Consider the following 14,974-nt stretch of genomic DNA (forward strand, 5'->3'; position numbering starts at 1 on the left):
CAACTTGAAGCAACTTAGCATGCACAAAAGGAGTTAGACAGGGCTACTATGATGTGACTGGCACAGCTGGAATTGAACAATGGAAGGGCCCTGACTTTTTTTATGAGCACCCTGGTTTCTAGGATACTCTAACTGCTTCTGCTTTTGAGGTTTATGGAGCAGAAAAGGAACAAAGGGGAAATTAGTGGAAATAATTTTTATTTGGAATCCAAGCACATGTAATGTGTATAAAACAATCTATTCAGGCATACCTCATTTTATTGCACTTTGCTTTATTTTACTTCAAATTTATCGTTTTTTTTTTTTTTAAAGCAATTGAAAGTTTGTGGCACCCCTGCATCGAGCAAGTCATTTTTCCAATAGCATTTGCTCACTTCATGTTTCTGTATCACATTTTGGCAATATTTCAAACCTTTTCATTATTGTTATGTTTGTTATGGTGATCTGTGATCAGTAATCTTTGATGTTAGTATTACAAAAAGATTATGACTCATGGAAGGTTCAGATAATGGCTAGCATTTTTTAGCAATAAAGCATTTTTAACGAAGGTAAGTACATTGTTTTTTTAAAACATAACACTCAGTTCAGTTGAGTCATTCAGTTGTGTCCAACTGTTTGTGACCCCATGGACTGACTGCAGTACATCAGGTTTCCCTGTCCATCACCAACTCCCAGAGCTTACTTAAACTCTTGTCCATTGAGTTGGTGATGCCATCCAACCCTGCAACCAACTGTCTATTGCATACTTAATAGACTATAGTGTAAACATAACTTTCATATGCACTGGGAGAAAAAAATTTCTTGGGACTTGTTTTATAATGATATTTGCTTTATTGTGGTGGTCTAAAACCAAATCCACAATATCTCTATGAGTATGCATAAATATGAAAAAATGATAAAATACAAACATACCATATATTAATATATATATGCATATATATAGATATATGGATTTTTTTCCATCCTTTTTATTGAGCAAGATGATGTTAATACTGGAGTTATAAGAATATGACTAAATGAAGCTGATCTTTTTGAAGTAAAGTCTCCTATCTCTTTGTATTGACCCATTAGACCTAAAGGACATCAAAATTCTAGCCCAGTGGCCAGTCCAGCATTTTCGTGTCTTCCAGAAACACAAGGAGAACAAGCATTTCTATTCATATACAGTGTGCTTCTATATTCCAGACTTAAAAGAAGTAATTTTAGACTGTAGTCAGCTGTGTGTTCATTTGCAAAACATTTGGTGTCAAAGACTAGTTTTGATCATAATATATTCCTTATGAAAATTCATTTAGTTAAAATTCCTGGACCCCCTGGTCACTCTCTGGCTTACCACTTTGTTTGTTTCCTTCATGGCATTTGTGATGGCTTTTGTGATGATTTGTTTGTTTAATTTCTTCTTGTTTGCTCATCCCATTAAGTCTGTAAATTCTGAATGCTCACATATTTTACTCAGTGTTTAGCACAATGTCTAAAACAGGAGGTATATAGTCAATATTTTTTAATGAATATCTCCAGAATTAAACCATCTGTCTGATCAGCTTCCTCTGAGACATTGACTCTTGATCCAGCATGTGTGCAGATTTATAATCATTTTATGGAATGAGCTGTGTTGTAATGACAGCAAACATCAGCTCACCAACTTTGATGGTTTCACCTTGAGGCTTCCACTTGAAGATATGCCAGGGACTATTCAGAGTACTTCATGGGTAGTATTATCTCCATTTTACAGATGAGGAAACTGATTTGAACCTACCCTGGCAAGGGTCCAGGCACTCAACACTCTGTGCTACAGATTATTGAAATGATAGCTGTCACTCAGTAGAATATTTTTCAACCATAAAAAGGAATAAAACACTGATTCATGCCATAACTTGGATAGACCTTGAAAACATTATGCTAAGTGAAAGAAACCAGACACAAAAGGTCCCATCTTATTGTGTGATTCCACTTATATTAAATATCCAGAATAGGGACATTCATAGAGACAAAGAGATTATTGGTTGCCAGGGTTAGGGGAGGGAGAAAGAGGGATAAAGCTGGACAGGATACAAGGTTTCTTTTTGGGGAGTGTGTGTACTCAGTTGTGTCCAACTCTTTGTGACCCTAAGGACTGTAAGCCCACCAGCTTCCTCTGTCCATGGAATTTTGGGGTGATGAATATATTTTGGTGCTTGGTTATACAGTTGAGTGTACTAATAGCTACTGATCACTCACTTTAAAATGCTTAATTTTATGTTTTTTGAATTTCATCTTTATCTAAAAAAAAAAAAGACCAGGATTTAATGCTTGGAACTCACCAACTTTCACAGTTCCACCTTGAGGCTTTTCCACGAACAGGATGGACAGCTGACTGTTGGCATTCTGCTTGTCCTGTTCCTCCCCAACTGGTGATTCACCAATAGACCATTCTAATGAGCAGAAAGGAGGAAAAGGATCATTTCAGGGCCAGGTTCTTTTTAGGCAGACTTACCTGGGTTTGGTTTTCTTGTCAGCACAGAAGCTTCTCTTTGTCTAATTAGCCTGGATAAATATAACATCATTCTTTCCATCCACCTCCCCACAGCCATCAGTAGAGACTGAGCTATTCCCATTCTTAAAGGGCTATTTTTTCCAGGTGGAATCTAATTTCTAGGAATAGCAAAACTTCTCAGAAAGGTTGTTACTCTTTCCTGGCAGCCAAGTTTCCTTTGTTTCCCAATTCTGCCTATCCCCGAACTGATAAATACCCGTGGGAAGGCTATGAAAGCAGAGCCTTAGTGTTTTTCTAGGTGACAGGCTATAAAGCCTTGTCTAAACAACAGCTGAGTTGGAAAAGACTAACGGGATGGATCAGTTTACAGGTCAAGTGGGAAAGGTCAGACTGCCAAGCCTGGCCTCATATGTCTAGACTCTTCACTGCTGTGTGATTAGATAATTCCATGATGGTTGTATGATGTGGCCTTAGTTTGACAATTAAGTAACAGATCGTGACCTGCAGGCACAGGTTTCAAGAACTCTAGGATCATCCTGAAAGAGAGAGGGAAAAACTAGAAAAACAGAAAGAGAAATAATCTCTTTGAGGCTTTCCCATGAAGACAGACAATCTGGAAATGAAGCTTATTTTGCATTTTCTAGTTTGCACTCCAGGTGCTTAGGAGGTATCAATCAGCTGTCCAATGAGGAGAGCAGGAGAGAGAACTGTAGAAAGTTCTTCTGTCTCTGAGAGCTGAATGAAAGGAAATTCAGTTTCAGCCACTAATAACTGGAAAAAAAAGTGCATGGGTTGCCAACACTCAACCTGTTAATGTATCTTGAAAAGGAGGAAATGTAGATTTAGTTATTTTAGTTCCCATGTGTCAATCATGCTTAGTATTCCTATCCAGAGACCATCATTCTCACAGTGAAGTTAAGCGATGTCACGCGATTGTACAATTTTTAAAAATACCCAAGTTGATGTTAAAATTTTATGTTGTGTATATTTGTAATAGTGCAGTGTGGCCATTAATATTTGAAATGTGAGGACTTGGATTTTCTGTTTTACTCATTTCTATCTCAGAAAGGGTCTGCAAAAATGCCCCACCCACAAAGAGGTCCATAGCAGAATCAGTCCACACTCAAACACATTTGTTGGATAAATGAAAGAATAAATAACCATCCAGAATTGTGGCTACAGCAGGTTACATTTGGCAGTATTCTTTTTAAGTGTATGCAAATTTCTATAAAAATAGGAATTATTATTTAATGTCAATACATCCCAGGAATGGTGATTTTAAAAGTCTCTTCGTCTCTATGTCTTTGCCAAATGTTAAAATGATAGTGATAATGAAACAAAGGAACCTGTGGTGTATGTGGCCAGATTTCTGAATTCATGTGTGCGTGTGTGTGTATCATGCAAAATTAATTGTTTCTTAATGCATTAGTTTTCTAGTCGGAGGAATGTAATAAAAGATTGCTATAAAAGCTACAAAGTGAATAAAACCAAGATTAGAATCAAATACCGCTTCAGGAAGTGAGGCCATTAGTGATTACTATATTAGGATGAGGTCGAGACACCTTGCTTCCGGTGTGTGCTCACCTGAATCTTTTCTTTCCAGAGCCCGACTACCCAAACCTGAAAGGAAAGTGTGATTTGGATGACACAAGGGGGAGGGGAGAAAACGGAATGCTGGCTTTAACCTTCTCAGATCCCCCAAATCCTGTCTCTTTCAATGATGGGGAGAAAAGACACTACAAGTTGGTCTGGATGGAAAACCAGTAGAGCTTCAACTTTGAAAACATCTATAAAAGGTATGTGTCCTATTTAAAAAATAAGAATAAAGTTTTACACATCCACATATCTAAAGAACAAGGGAAAAGAGTATACAGCTGGAGATGAAACACATTTTTTGCCCCTAAAATTTATATCCAAGAGTTACTATTTTTATTTATTTCACAAAGAAAGCCTGTTTTTAAAAAGTTTCTGATGTTAAAAAAAAAATTGCCATTAAAGCCAACATTTTCCCTCTTTGGTGCTGGCAAGAAGGGGTACCCTGTTCTGGGTTTGGTCTCAGCGAGCAACTCTGTCAACCCATCACCTTTACTGTCGATCAATAATGCATTGCAAAGTGGGGAAGGGAGTTGGAATCATCCTAACCTGGAGGCAGGCCACCAGGAGGGGAGGCGTCCTCTTCATCTGAAATAAGAAAGAGGAGTCAAAAGTCAAGGAGAAAAGAACTTCATCCTGAGTATCCTGAGAAAAGAGGAATCTGCAAAAGAAGCAGAGAAACTACACAAAACACTCAACTGATGAGTAAGCCTTAGAGGACTTGGCACCTGAAAGATTAAACTGTAGGCAAAAGAGAAAAATAAACAAATGTAAAAGAGTGAGAGATTTGGATAATCTCAATGAAAGTAGCTTTAAAATTGGTATTCTATGCAAACTTTTTGTGTACTTGTAAATTAGAAACAAAATTAATGCAAATAATCTAACTTCGATGAAATCAACAATGGAGGTGCATTTTGAGTTCTTATTTCGTAGCGAAAGTCAGTGACAGCATCACTCATATACCACATTCATTTGAACACAGACGTAAAATCATATATGTTTTTATATAGTTTGATAACTCAATGCCCTCAGAAAGCCTTATAATTAATTCTCCTTCTATATTTAGGAAACAAAAGTCAACAATAACTAGTATGTATCAGTTTGTTATACTAAGTTCACCAGTAGTTATTTTAGGAATTTTATCTATCTTTTCCCAAGATTATATTGGTGTTGGACAATATAATCTGAAAAATATTTACCAATTTGTAAACTATTTATGAATTCTTTATATATATTTATAAGATATTGGATTGGGCAAAAAATTTCTTTGTTTTTTTTCTGTAACATCTTACAGAAAAACACGATTCATTTTTTTTGCCAATCCAATATTTACCCATTTAAAAAATTCAAAATATCCCTTGTAGTATTTGTACAAAGACACTGAATATTCCCTTTTCTAAAATGTCTGAATTTCAAAGTGTCTTACATTTTAGATGGTTAAATAGGTATTTGGTGTTTATCTAAACTTCTGCTCCTTTCCTCCCAAAGCATTAAGACTAGTGTTAGTGTAAATATTAATAATCTTCGTACTTAAAATACTAGAATAATTGTGGGCTTCAAAATACGAACTTAAATGACTATATAAAATAGGGTACAGAAAACAAACACATGAGACTGTTGATTTAAAAAGTGCTTTAAAAAGTCCTGACAAGAAGTAAAATAGCACAGGTACAACATATTAGTATATTTACAACATATATTATTTACTAGTCTGAAATTTCTTAAACTGTCAACCAAAGATGTATTTTATTACTTTTTTTTTTAACAAAATAACTAATGCAATGTATAGAAAACCTTAATGTCATATCTTCAGAACCCAAAAGGTGATTCACTGGGTATTGTGGGATTGAAGATTCTTCAGAGGAAGATCTCTTTGGTCAAAGAAGCTTGGGAAACACTAGGATAAATAAAGTTTCATGTTTGTGTTTTATAGTGTTGTTTGTATGCAGTTACTGAAAGGTATCTCAGTTTTCGGTGCTCATGAGGATGGAGATCAGAAATGATACAGTATTAGCATTTCCCAAACTTAGTTCATGCTTGAATCCTTTTCTCCTGGAATATCCATTTACTTTCCACAAACTCTTTGCATTTGGGGAAGTCTAGGTATTTCTGCAAGTTTGAGCAAGCTCCAGGAGTTGGTGATGGACTGGGAAGCCTGGCGTGCTACAGTCCATAGGGTCACAAAGAGTCAGACATGACTGAGCAACTGAACTGAACTGAGGTATTTCTGAGCTCTTAGGGTAATTCTGCATTTTAGAAAACTTATATAATTAAAATTTTACATAACCAAAAATAAAACGCCTTGCAATGTCTCTATATCATTTGCCATACATTTAACTCAGTATGTAGTATTTTATTCGTGTAACCTATTTGAAGGCCTTTATTTACTAAAATACATAAAGAATCTTGATTTAAAGTCCTGTAAAAAATCTTAAAAATGAAGTTTTAAAGCGCAACCAAATCCTAGAAAGCAGCTTCCTTTATTATATACTAACTAGGAAATAGAACTATTTTGAGTGAAATGAACACCGCATTTTATACAGGTGTGGTTGCTGTTTGTTTACTTTGTACACAGTGCCTGTTGAACCCTAATGAACCCTGGAGTTAATTGTTTAGAATGCAAGTGATTGGGAAAAGAGGTCACACTTTCATAAAACTAAAATGAAAAGAGAAGCCACATTTGAAGCAAAAATTTGATGGGTGAGTAGTTTCAAAGTCCACTAAATTATAAGACTATTTGAGGAACTGCTGCTGCTACTGCTGCTAAGTCGCTTCAGTCGTGTCTGACTCTGTGCGACCCCATAGATGGCAGCCCACCAGGCTCCCCCGTCCCTGGGATTCTCCAGGCAAGAACACTGGAGTGGGTTGCCATTTCCTTCTCCAATGCAGGAAAGTGAAAAGTGAAAGGGAAGTCGCTCAGTCATGTCCAACTCTTTGCGACCCCATGGACTGCAGCCCACCAGGCTCCTCCATCCATGGGATTTTCCAGGCAAGAGTGCTGGAGTGGGGTGCCATTACCTTCTCCATTTGAGGAACATGTACAATTATTTTAGACTATTAAGGGACCACACAGAAAGCATCACAGCCTTTCACTGCTGCGGCCTGGATTTAACCTGTGGTCAGGAAACTGAGATCCTGCAAGCCATGTGGCATGGTCAAAATAAATAAAGCAGAACCCAAAGCTGCTGTTCTGTGACAACCTAGAGACGGAGGTTGGGGAAGGTGGTGAGAGGGAGGGCATATGGGTATGCCTTTGGCTGATTCATGTCGAAGTATGGCAGAAACCATCACAGCATTGTAAAGTAATTATCCTCCGATTAAAAATGAGATGGAATTTTAAAATAAATAAATAAAACTAAAATGTTGACATTAAAAAAAAAATAAAGTAGTTTTGTTCCTGTCATCTTTTAGATTGGGAAATAAAATTAAGATGTTGGGATTCTGACCTGAACTCCTTAAAAAAAATTGCCTGGTTGAATTTTTCCTTATGTACCATAGAAAAACAGGTTCTACTGCTTGGAGGAAAATTGAACATCCAACTCTTTGGGGCTCTGCCTAATCCAACATCACACATATGAAAGGTGTGGCATTATACAAAGATCATTTGCAAACAAAAAATGCAAAACATGTCATATTTTCTTATTTCTATTTAAAAGCAACTACAATGGTGATGAAAATTAAACATCTGTTTTTGGCTAAAGATATGGCCTATGTGACATCACAAACTGAAAGCAACAGAACTATCTTCCTGAGCTACATAGAAGAGAAATTTACCAAAATTGAATTTTATGTGTCTTTAAGTTATGGGAAAACAGCATTTGTAAAATCATAAAAATAATTCTTTCAACATTGAAGTTCCTGATGAAGAACACCTAGAAAATGGAGAAAGAAACCATATTACAAGCCTGGAATTTTCAGGGGGTCCATATGAAAAATCTGGAAAGGGAGAGAGAGAACCCCAGAGATGTAGAAGGTGTCCATTCCTATAATTCTTCAAGCTCTCTTGGGCATAAAATAACTCCTACCTATGTTTAACTTAAATTGCCTTTTTAAAATTAATTTTTAAAGTATACATACTTAGGACAATTGTTGATATTTTAGAATATATACAGTTAAAATGTACTGTAAACAAACCTCAATTAAATACAGGTATAATACTTTGTTTCATACAGATGAATTTATGAATTCCTCAAGCAGGATAGTCAGTTGTAGTAAATATTGGCATATGTCACCAAAATAACAACAGCAGCAACAACAATCAATATGGAAGGCAATAACAAAAACAGCTAACATTAATTCATCATGTTTTGAGACATTTGATTAATTTATGGTATTTTCTGAAAGAGACACATGTCTTCACACTTTGGTGTTTCTGAAATCAGGATTCACTGTACTATAAATGCATTTATTTAATGAGTTTCCCCCCAAATCTATTAAATCAATGTTTCATTTTATAATGGCTGTGTTTTAAAATGTTGAAGTATAGTCATTAACTTTTAACAAAATTCATTATAAATAAATCATGTAGTTAGAATATACAGACCAAGACAATGTTATTGCAGATGTAAATGGACCTAAATGGAGAAAAAAATCATTTCATTTAAGAAATCATAGCATTTAGGAGAAATTTTCTGGAACTTCTACTGATTCACTTCCTCATCTTACAACCACATTCACGCTAAAAGAAAGACTCTTCATCTCAAGTTATGAGACAGTAAACACACACAGGGTTCATTTGTGATGGTTTGTGGTAATGTTAATGAAAATGCCTGGGGAAAAAAAAAGTTTTCATTTCTGTTGCAGCAATAACCAAGGGCAGTTTTTTCTCTGGAAGAAAAATAAAGAGTGGCATTAACGACCCCAGCTGGGCTTACCAAAAAATATACTGGCTGTAAAATGGTAAGTCTCAAAATTAAAAAGTATATATCAGAACTTAGGCATTAGGATGAGTACTGATCTGCAAGCTGATCTCTGATGCTAACGCTACTGATAGATGCGGAACCACTCATAGAACCGGACTTGAAATGCCCCACAGGGCTAATCGTTTCGGCACAGAAGAGACTCAGTCTCATTAGACTAAGTTCACACATATGATGTTGATTGATCAAAAGAAAAAAAAAAAAAAAGTATGACCGCACTTGCACACCCACATTATCCTCCACCCATGGCTCTCCATCACAGTTGTCTGCTTCCAAAGTTGAAATCTACTGTCCTCTACTAATGGTATTCTCCTCTCAAGTGAAAGTGTGAGTTGCTTGGTTGTATCTGACTCTGCGACCCCAGGTTGCATGGACCCCATGCAATCCCATGTAGCCCACCAAGCTCCTCTGTCCATTGAATTCTCCAGGCAAGAATACTGGAGTGGGTAGCAATTCCCTTCTCCAAGGGATCTTCTCTGCCCAGAGATCAAACCCGGGTCTCCCACATTGCAGGGCAGATTCTTTACCATCTGAGCCACCAAGGAAGCCCACTTTTCCTTCTAAAGCCCCTAAAATTGGCTCTAAGAGAGCAAGACCCAGTTCCTAGACCTGCCCCTGGCACATAGCCAATACTCAGTGGATATTTGAGATGAATAAATGAATATTGGAATAGAAGACAGATCTCTGGCCCCACTGAGGATATAGATACTATACTTAGCTTTCCACTGATTTGCTACCTGTGATTATTTCGGAAGAATTCTAAGCCACAGCAGCATTATTCTTTCAAAGACATTATCTTCCAGTACGATCACTCTGAAAGGGATATCTAAATTCCAATGTTGCTGTTTGGTTAAACCCATTTCTTTATTGTCATCTTGATCGTTTCAATTCCAAGACAGTGGGCACTATTAGGGAACAGGATACCTAGATAGGCAAGTCCAGGGGCAAACAAGCAAATATAAACAAATAATAAACCACTTCCTGAGAAATCAGCTGTTTACCAGAGACTCCGTAGATGTGAAAAGTTGGCACATCTAGTCACAAACACTACCGGTAAGATTGATATCAGAATCAAACAACATTCTGCAACTACAAAAAAAGAAAAATTCAGAACATCGCCAGGTTGTCTCAGAATGATGCAGTCAATCTGGAAAAGATATTAAGATGGCGTTGCTATGGATGTTGTTCTCTTTTTAAAAATTAGATTAACATCATCAGAGAGAGCCATGATTAATGACATGCCCTCTATGACTCTGTTTCTATAAATGAAGGTCAAGTTAAGCCCAGAATGTATGTTATGTATGTGGTATAAAGGGAGATTGATGGCTATTTGTTCTCTCTTTGTCCTGATGGAACTACAATCAATCTAATGAATGTTCTTAATAGCGAGCATCTTAGAGCTATTAACTGAATATACTTCAACTAATTAGATAGTACACTAAAGTGCAAGAAATGTTCTAATCCAGATGTGACCATTTCCAGTAATGTTAAATGGGCTGATCTTATATCATCCATGTGGTCTTAGGATGAGCATACATAATACAAGCACTGGCATCCCATTCCAAACCTTACTAAGAGCATGCATGGGATGGATGTTCATCCTCCTGCCCAGCAAATGGAAATTAAAATCTATCTAGATTACCATTGTCTGTATGCTCAGCAGCTAAGTCAGCACGGAAATTCAATTGATCATTCATTCTACAGGTATTTATTAGGAGATCGCCATATGCAGCTCTCTGCCAGATGCTGGAAGAAATGAGATGAGAGGTCCAAAGAGGTGTTAAGACTTGGTGCCTGACCATCACAAAGCTTACAGCCTGTTAGGAAAAGGAGTGAACAATTAATGCAAGATTAAGTGGAGAAAAGGGTGATTTAATGACACACACAATCAGTCCAGGAAAAATCAGGAGAAAGGAGAGGAAGTGAAAGTAAGTTAGGATGGTCATGGGAAAAAGTAGCACCTGCCTTGAATGGTTAGAAACAATTAGATGGACTGAGGGTTGGGGGAGGGTGAAGGACAGGGATTCTAGTGTAAACTGGAAGGCAGGTCTGTTGCACTTGTCAGTCTTGCTCATGTTCATGCAAGAATTCTTTCTCAGCCAGGGCTATATATGTAGCAATGATTATTGTGTCTACTTTTCACTTGAGTATTTTCTTTGAAATTTCCCTGTCCTTGATGAAAGTAAGGAATAGTTGAAGGGGATTGGATATTTAGAAATAACTTCCACCACCTACCTTCTTTATTTAGGGATGTCACTTTCTATCCTAAATCGATTTGCTTTCTAGGCATGGAGAGCAAACACATACATGGCAGTTTATGTTCCTGAGCATGTGACTGCATGTGGCCATGACCTTGTTTAACTTCTGCAAATGTCAGAAAAAAAATGTTACTAATTTCAAAATGCCCTTCTTGGTCATAATGACCTTGCTCTTTCATCATATTATGTTCTGCATAAAGAGCTTTTTGGATTGGTAGACTGGTTGGTTGGTTGATTTTAACTTAAAGGTAGGCATTTTCTCATTTAAACATACAAATATAATATGGCTTTTCAGATTAAGGGTCAGGCACAGGCTTTGTTAAAACTTTGACAGTTTGCCTTCTGGGATTACATCATCTGCTCTGTTGGTTAAGCCTTATAGCCTGGTCCAAGCACCTTTCCAAATCTGGAAACAGAGGTGTACACCATCAGCCTTGTAAAGAATAATGTTATAATAACTTCAGCCAGGATGTCCAAACCTCCTTGAACCCATCTCATGGAAGGTGTTCTAGGAGTTTGCACTCTCTGCATTCCATAAGCAAATAACCTTCAGACTGGTCCATGTGGCCGGGATTAGCATTCATGTTTCTATCCATGGAAGCCACTGAAGGTCAAGGACAAAGTGAGTGTACTAACATTAGGTATTCATTTATGAAAGCTGTAAATTCAAGTTAGCTGAAAAAAAGTGGTCCAAGTTACTGAAAGAAAGAAAAAAAAAGTATTTTACTAATGTATAGAAGATAAAAATATCATAGGAAATCGTTAATAAAATTTAAGATAATAAGAACAAACAGAAGGGGTTTCCAGAAAAAAAGAGAAATAATGGATTATTCCAGAATTTAAAATATGTTTTTCATTGCACAAATATCAAATAAAAATTTTAAATGATGATACGGATATACAAAGCAAAATTGTCATCTACCTCAGTGGAAACTTTCTTCTATAGGAGACTAATGCCCCTTGACTTGAGACAAATGGTCAGGAATGACAACGACTTCCTCCATGGGGAAACAAAGGAATTAGTATTTCATGGATCCATGAAAAAGTATATGATAAAGATTATTCATTTTCTAAAACTAGACTATCCCCATATAAAGTGAGACTAGAATAATAGTACAGAAATGAATGCTTCCAATTCAAAAAGGAGTAACATGATGTTCACTTAAACTTGTATTATCCCTCTATGGGATATCTGTGGGATTCTAGTTTTCAAAATTACTAGTGAAACCTGGAACAGTTTACACACTAACATGAAAACATTCAATTAAAAAAAATCTGGGTAATCAAGAAAGCTTTCCAAATAGGTGTAATCCCAAGAAGACCAGACATCTCTTTTCCTTCACATGCACATGGGAACTTGGAAACTACTAATAAATTTGCTGGCATCCCAGCAAGTTCTTGTGATAGTATCATTGCTGCTTTTCTTTTGAAAATGTGATGAAAACTGATCAAAGCACCATTTGTTGTTAATGTTGATTAGGTTGTGCAGGTAAAATGCCAAGGAAGAACTCTAAACCACACTGATGAAACATACTGCAGAGAAATTTTGGGGGCCTCCATGGTAATCATTGCTGAGCTCTTTCTGCTTCTAGCTTTGTTGAATTCAGCATCACTCTCCCTCCCTCTGACTCACCTTTTCCTGGTGAAGTTCCGGCCTCCTTTTCTTTATTTGGTTCTGTGTGGAAAGTACAAGCACACTTTAAAAAATACGTTAAAGAGAGTATTTTATTGTGTGATAAGCAACAGGGTAGAGGTGGGGAGAGAAGAATTAAGGACAACAGAATAGAGCATAAATGATGCTATGTAATCCTTTAATATGCTATACATGAATTGAAAATTGGGGAATTATAGAATCACATATCAACTTAATTAAAGCAGCTAATAAACCTGATCATCTTGGGGAAAAAGTGTTCACAAAATCATGCAAAACAGATTTTGCTAAAATAGCTTAGCTATGCTGGGGCCATATTATAACGTACTGGTTTGATAATAGTATAAAGTTTGATGACTTCATTTTGACTTCAACAAGAGACAGACTTTTAAGAAAGTTTGAAGTCCAATAGTTTGGACCCCAGATACTATTAAAAAGTCAGGGATAAAATCTGCAATTGTACAGTGGTTTCAAAGAAAATATTTGGGTGCCTGTATTAATCTTCCTGGTTGAGTTGAGTGGCAATAAATACAATGCAAGAGCAAGAACATCAGATTGTATCAGTTGAGACCCTCTGGTTTGTATCTCTCCATTTAGAATGATATGAGTCTAGAATCCTGCAGTGTCTGACTTGTGGTGTATGTAAGAAAAGAATTATTTCAAACATGAATTCTCTCTCTCTCTCTTTAAAAACTGATGAATAGACATCTGAATCATAGCTAACTAATAAGGACACATTCTATGGGGCCCCCTGGTAATCATGACCAAACTCTTTCTGCTTCTAACTTTGTTGAATTCAGCCTCACTCTCCCTCCTCCAACTCACCTTTTGCTGGTGCAGTTCCAGCCTCTTTCTGTTTATTTGGTTCTGTGTGGAAAGTACAAGCACATTTTTAAAAGTATCTTAAAGAAAGCATTTCATTTCATGAGGTGGAGGTGGGGAGAGAAGAATTAATGATAACAGAATGGAGCATGAATGATGCTATGCACTCCTTTAATATGCTATACATGAATTGCAAATTGGGAAATTATAGAACCATATATAAACTTAATTAAAGCAGCTAATAAATCTGATCATTTTGGGGAAAAAGTATACATAGAATCATGCAAAACAGATTTTGCTAAAATAGCTTAACTATGCTGGGATCATATTATAACATACTGCCTTGAAAGTAGTATAAAGCTTGATCACTTCATTTTAGACTTTTAAATAAAGCTTGAAGTCCAATAGTTTGGATTTCCAGATAATATTAAAAAGTCAGGAATAAAATCTGCAATTGTACAGTGGTTTCAAAGAGAATATTTGGGTGCCCGTATTAATCTTCTCGGTTGAGCTGAGTGGCAATAAAAACAATGCAAGAGCAAGAACATCAGTTTGTATCAGTTGAGAACCTCTGGTTTGTATCTCTCCATTTAGAATTATATGAGTCTAGAATCCTGCAGTGTCTGACTTGTGGCATATGTAAGAAAAGAATTGTTTCAACCATGAATTCTCTCTCTCTCTCTCTTTAAAAACTGATGAATAGACATCTGAATCATAGCTAACTAATAAGGACACATTCTATGGGGCCCCCTGGTAATCATGACCAAACTCTTTCTGCTTCTAACTTTGTTGAATTCAGTCTCACTCTCCTCCCCCAACTCACCTTTTGCTGGTGCAGTTCCAGCCTCCTTCTCTTTGTTTGGTTCTGTATGGAAAGCACAAGCACATTTTATAAAGTATCTTAAAGAAAACATTTCATTTCAACGAAGTGGAGGTGGGGAGAGAAGAATTAATGATAATAGAATGGAGCATAAATGATGCTATATACTCCTTTATTATTCTATACATGAATTACAAATTGGTAAATTATAATAGAGAGTCACATTAAACATAATTAGAGCAGCTAATAAATCTGATCACCTTGGGGGAAAAGTGTACATAAAATCACGCAAAATAGATTTTGCTAAAATAGCTTAACTATGCTGAGACCATATTATAACATACTGGTGTGGAAATAGCATAATGTATGGATCACCTCATTTTAGACTCCAACAATAGACAGACATTTTAAGAAAGTTTGAAGTCCAATAGTTCAGAC

At 36.4% G+C, this 14,974-nt stretch overlaps 1 protein-coding gene and 1 long non-coding RNA gene across 22 annotated transcripts in view; both read right to left on the reverse strand.

The window, feature by feature from the left end:
* Positions 1–14,974, reverse strand: part of MYBPC1 (myosin binding protein C, slow type) — a 101,416-nt gene that overhangs the window by 63,999 nt on the left and 22,443 nt on the right. For 8 of the 21 annotated variants that reach the window (XM_027541991.1, XM_027542004.1, XM_027541999.1 and 5 more), the window contains exons 4-9: positions 14,540–14,581; positions 13,720–13,761; positions 12,877–12,918; positions 4,616–4,654; positions 4,058–4,093; positions 2,301–2,411 (exon numbers count right to left, since the gene is read on the reverse strand). In XM_027541991.1, the coding sequence (XP_027397792.1) occupies positions 2,301–2,411; positions 4,058–4,093; positions 4,616–4,654; positions 12,877–12,918; positions 13,720–13,761; positions 14,540–14,581 (312 nt within the window). The remainder of the gene's footprint in view (positions 1–2,300; positions 2,412–4,057; positions 4,094–4,615; positions 4,655–12,876; positions 12,919–13,719; positions 13,762–14,539; positions 14,582–14,974) is intronic. The other 13 variants (XM_027542002.1, XM_027542000.1, XM_027542006.1 and 10 more) reach the window with 5 other exon arrangements.
* Positions 10,116–12,870, reverse strand: LOC113892744. The gene is made up of 2 exons (XR_003511116.1): positions 11,221–12,870; positions 10,116–10,802 (listed from the first exon to the last, which is right to left on the reverse strand). It is a non-coding gene; the product is annotated as an uncharacterized LOC113892744 (long non-coding RNA).

This window comes from Bos indicus x Bos taurus, chromosome 5, assembly GCF_003369695.1.
Source record: "Bos indicus x Bos taurus breed Angus x Brahman F1 hybrid chromosome 5, Bos_hybrid_MaternalHap_v2.0, whole genome shotgun sequence".
In the NCBI taxonomy this organism is placed as follows: domain Eukaryota; kingdom Metazoa; phylum Chordata; class Mammalia; order Artiodactyla; family Bovidae; genus Bos; species Bos indicus x Bos taurus.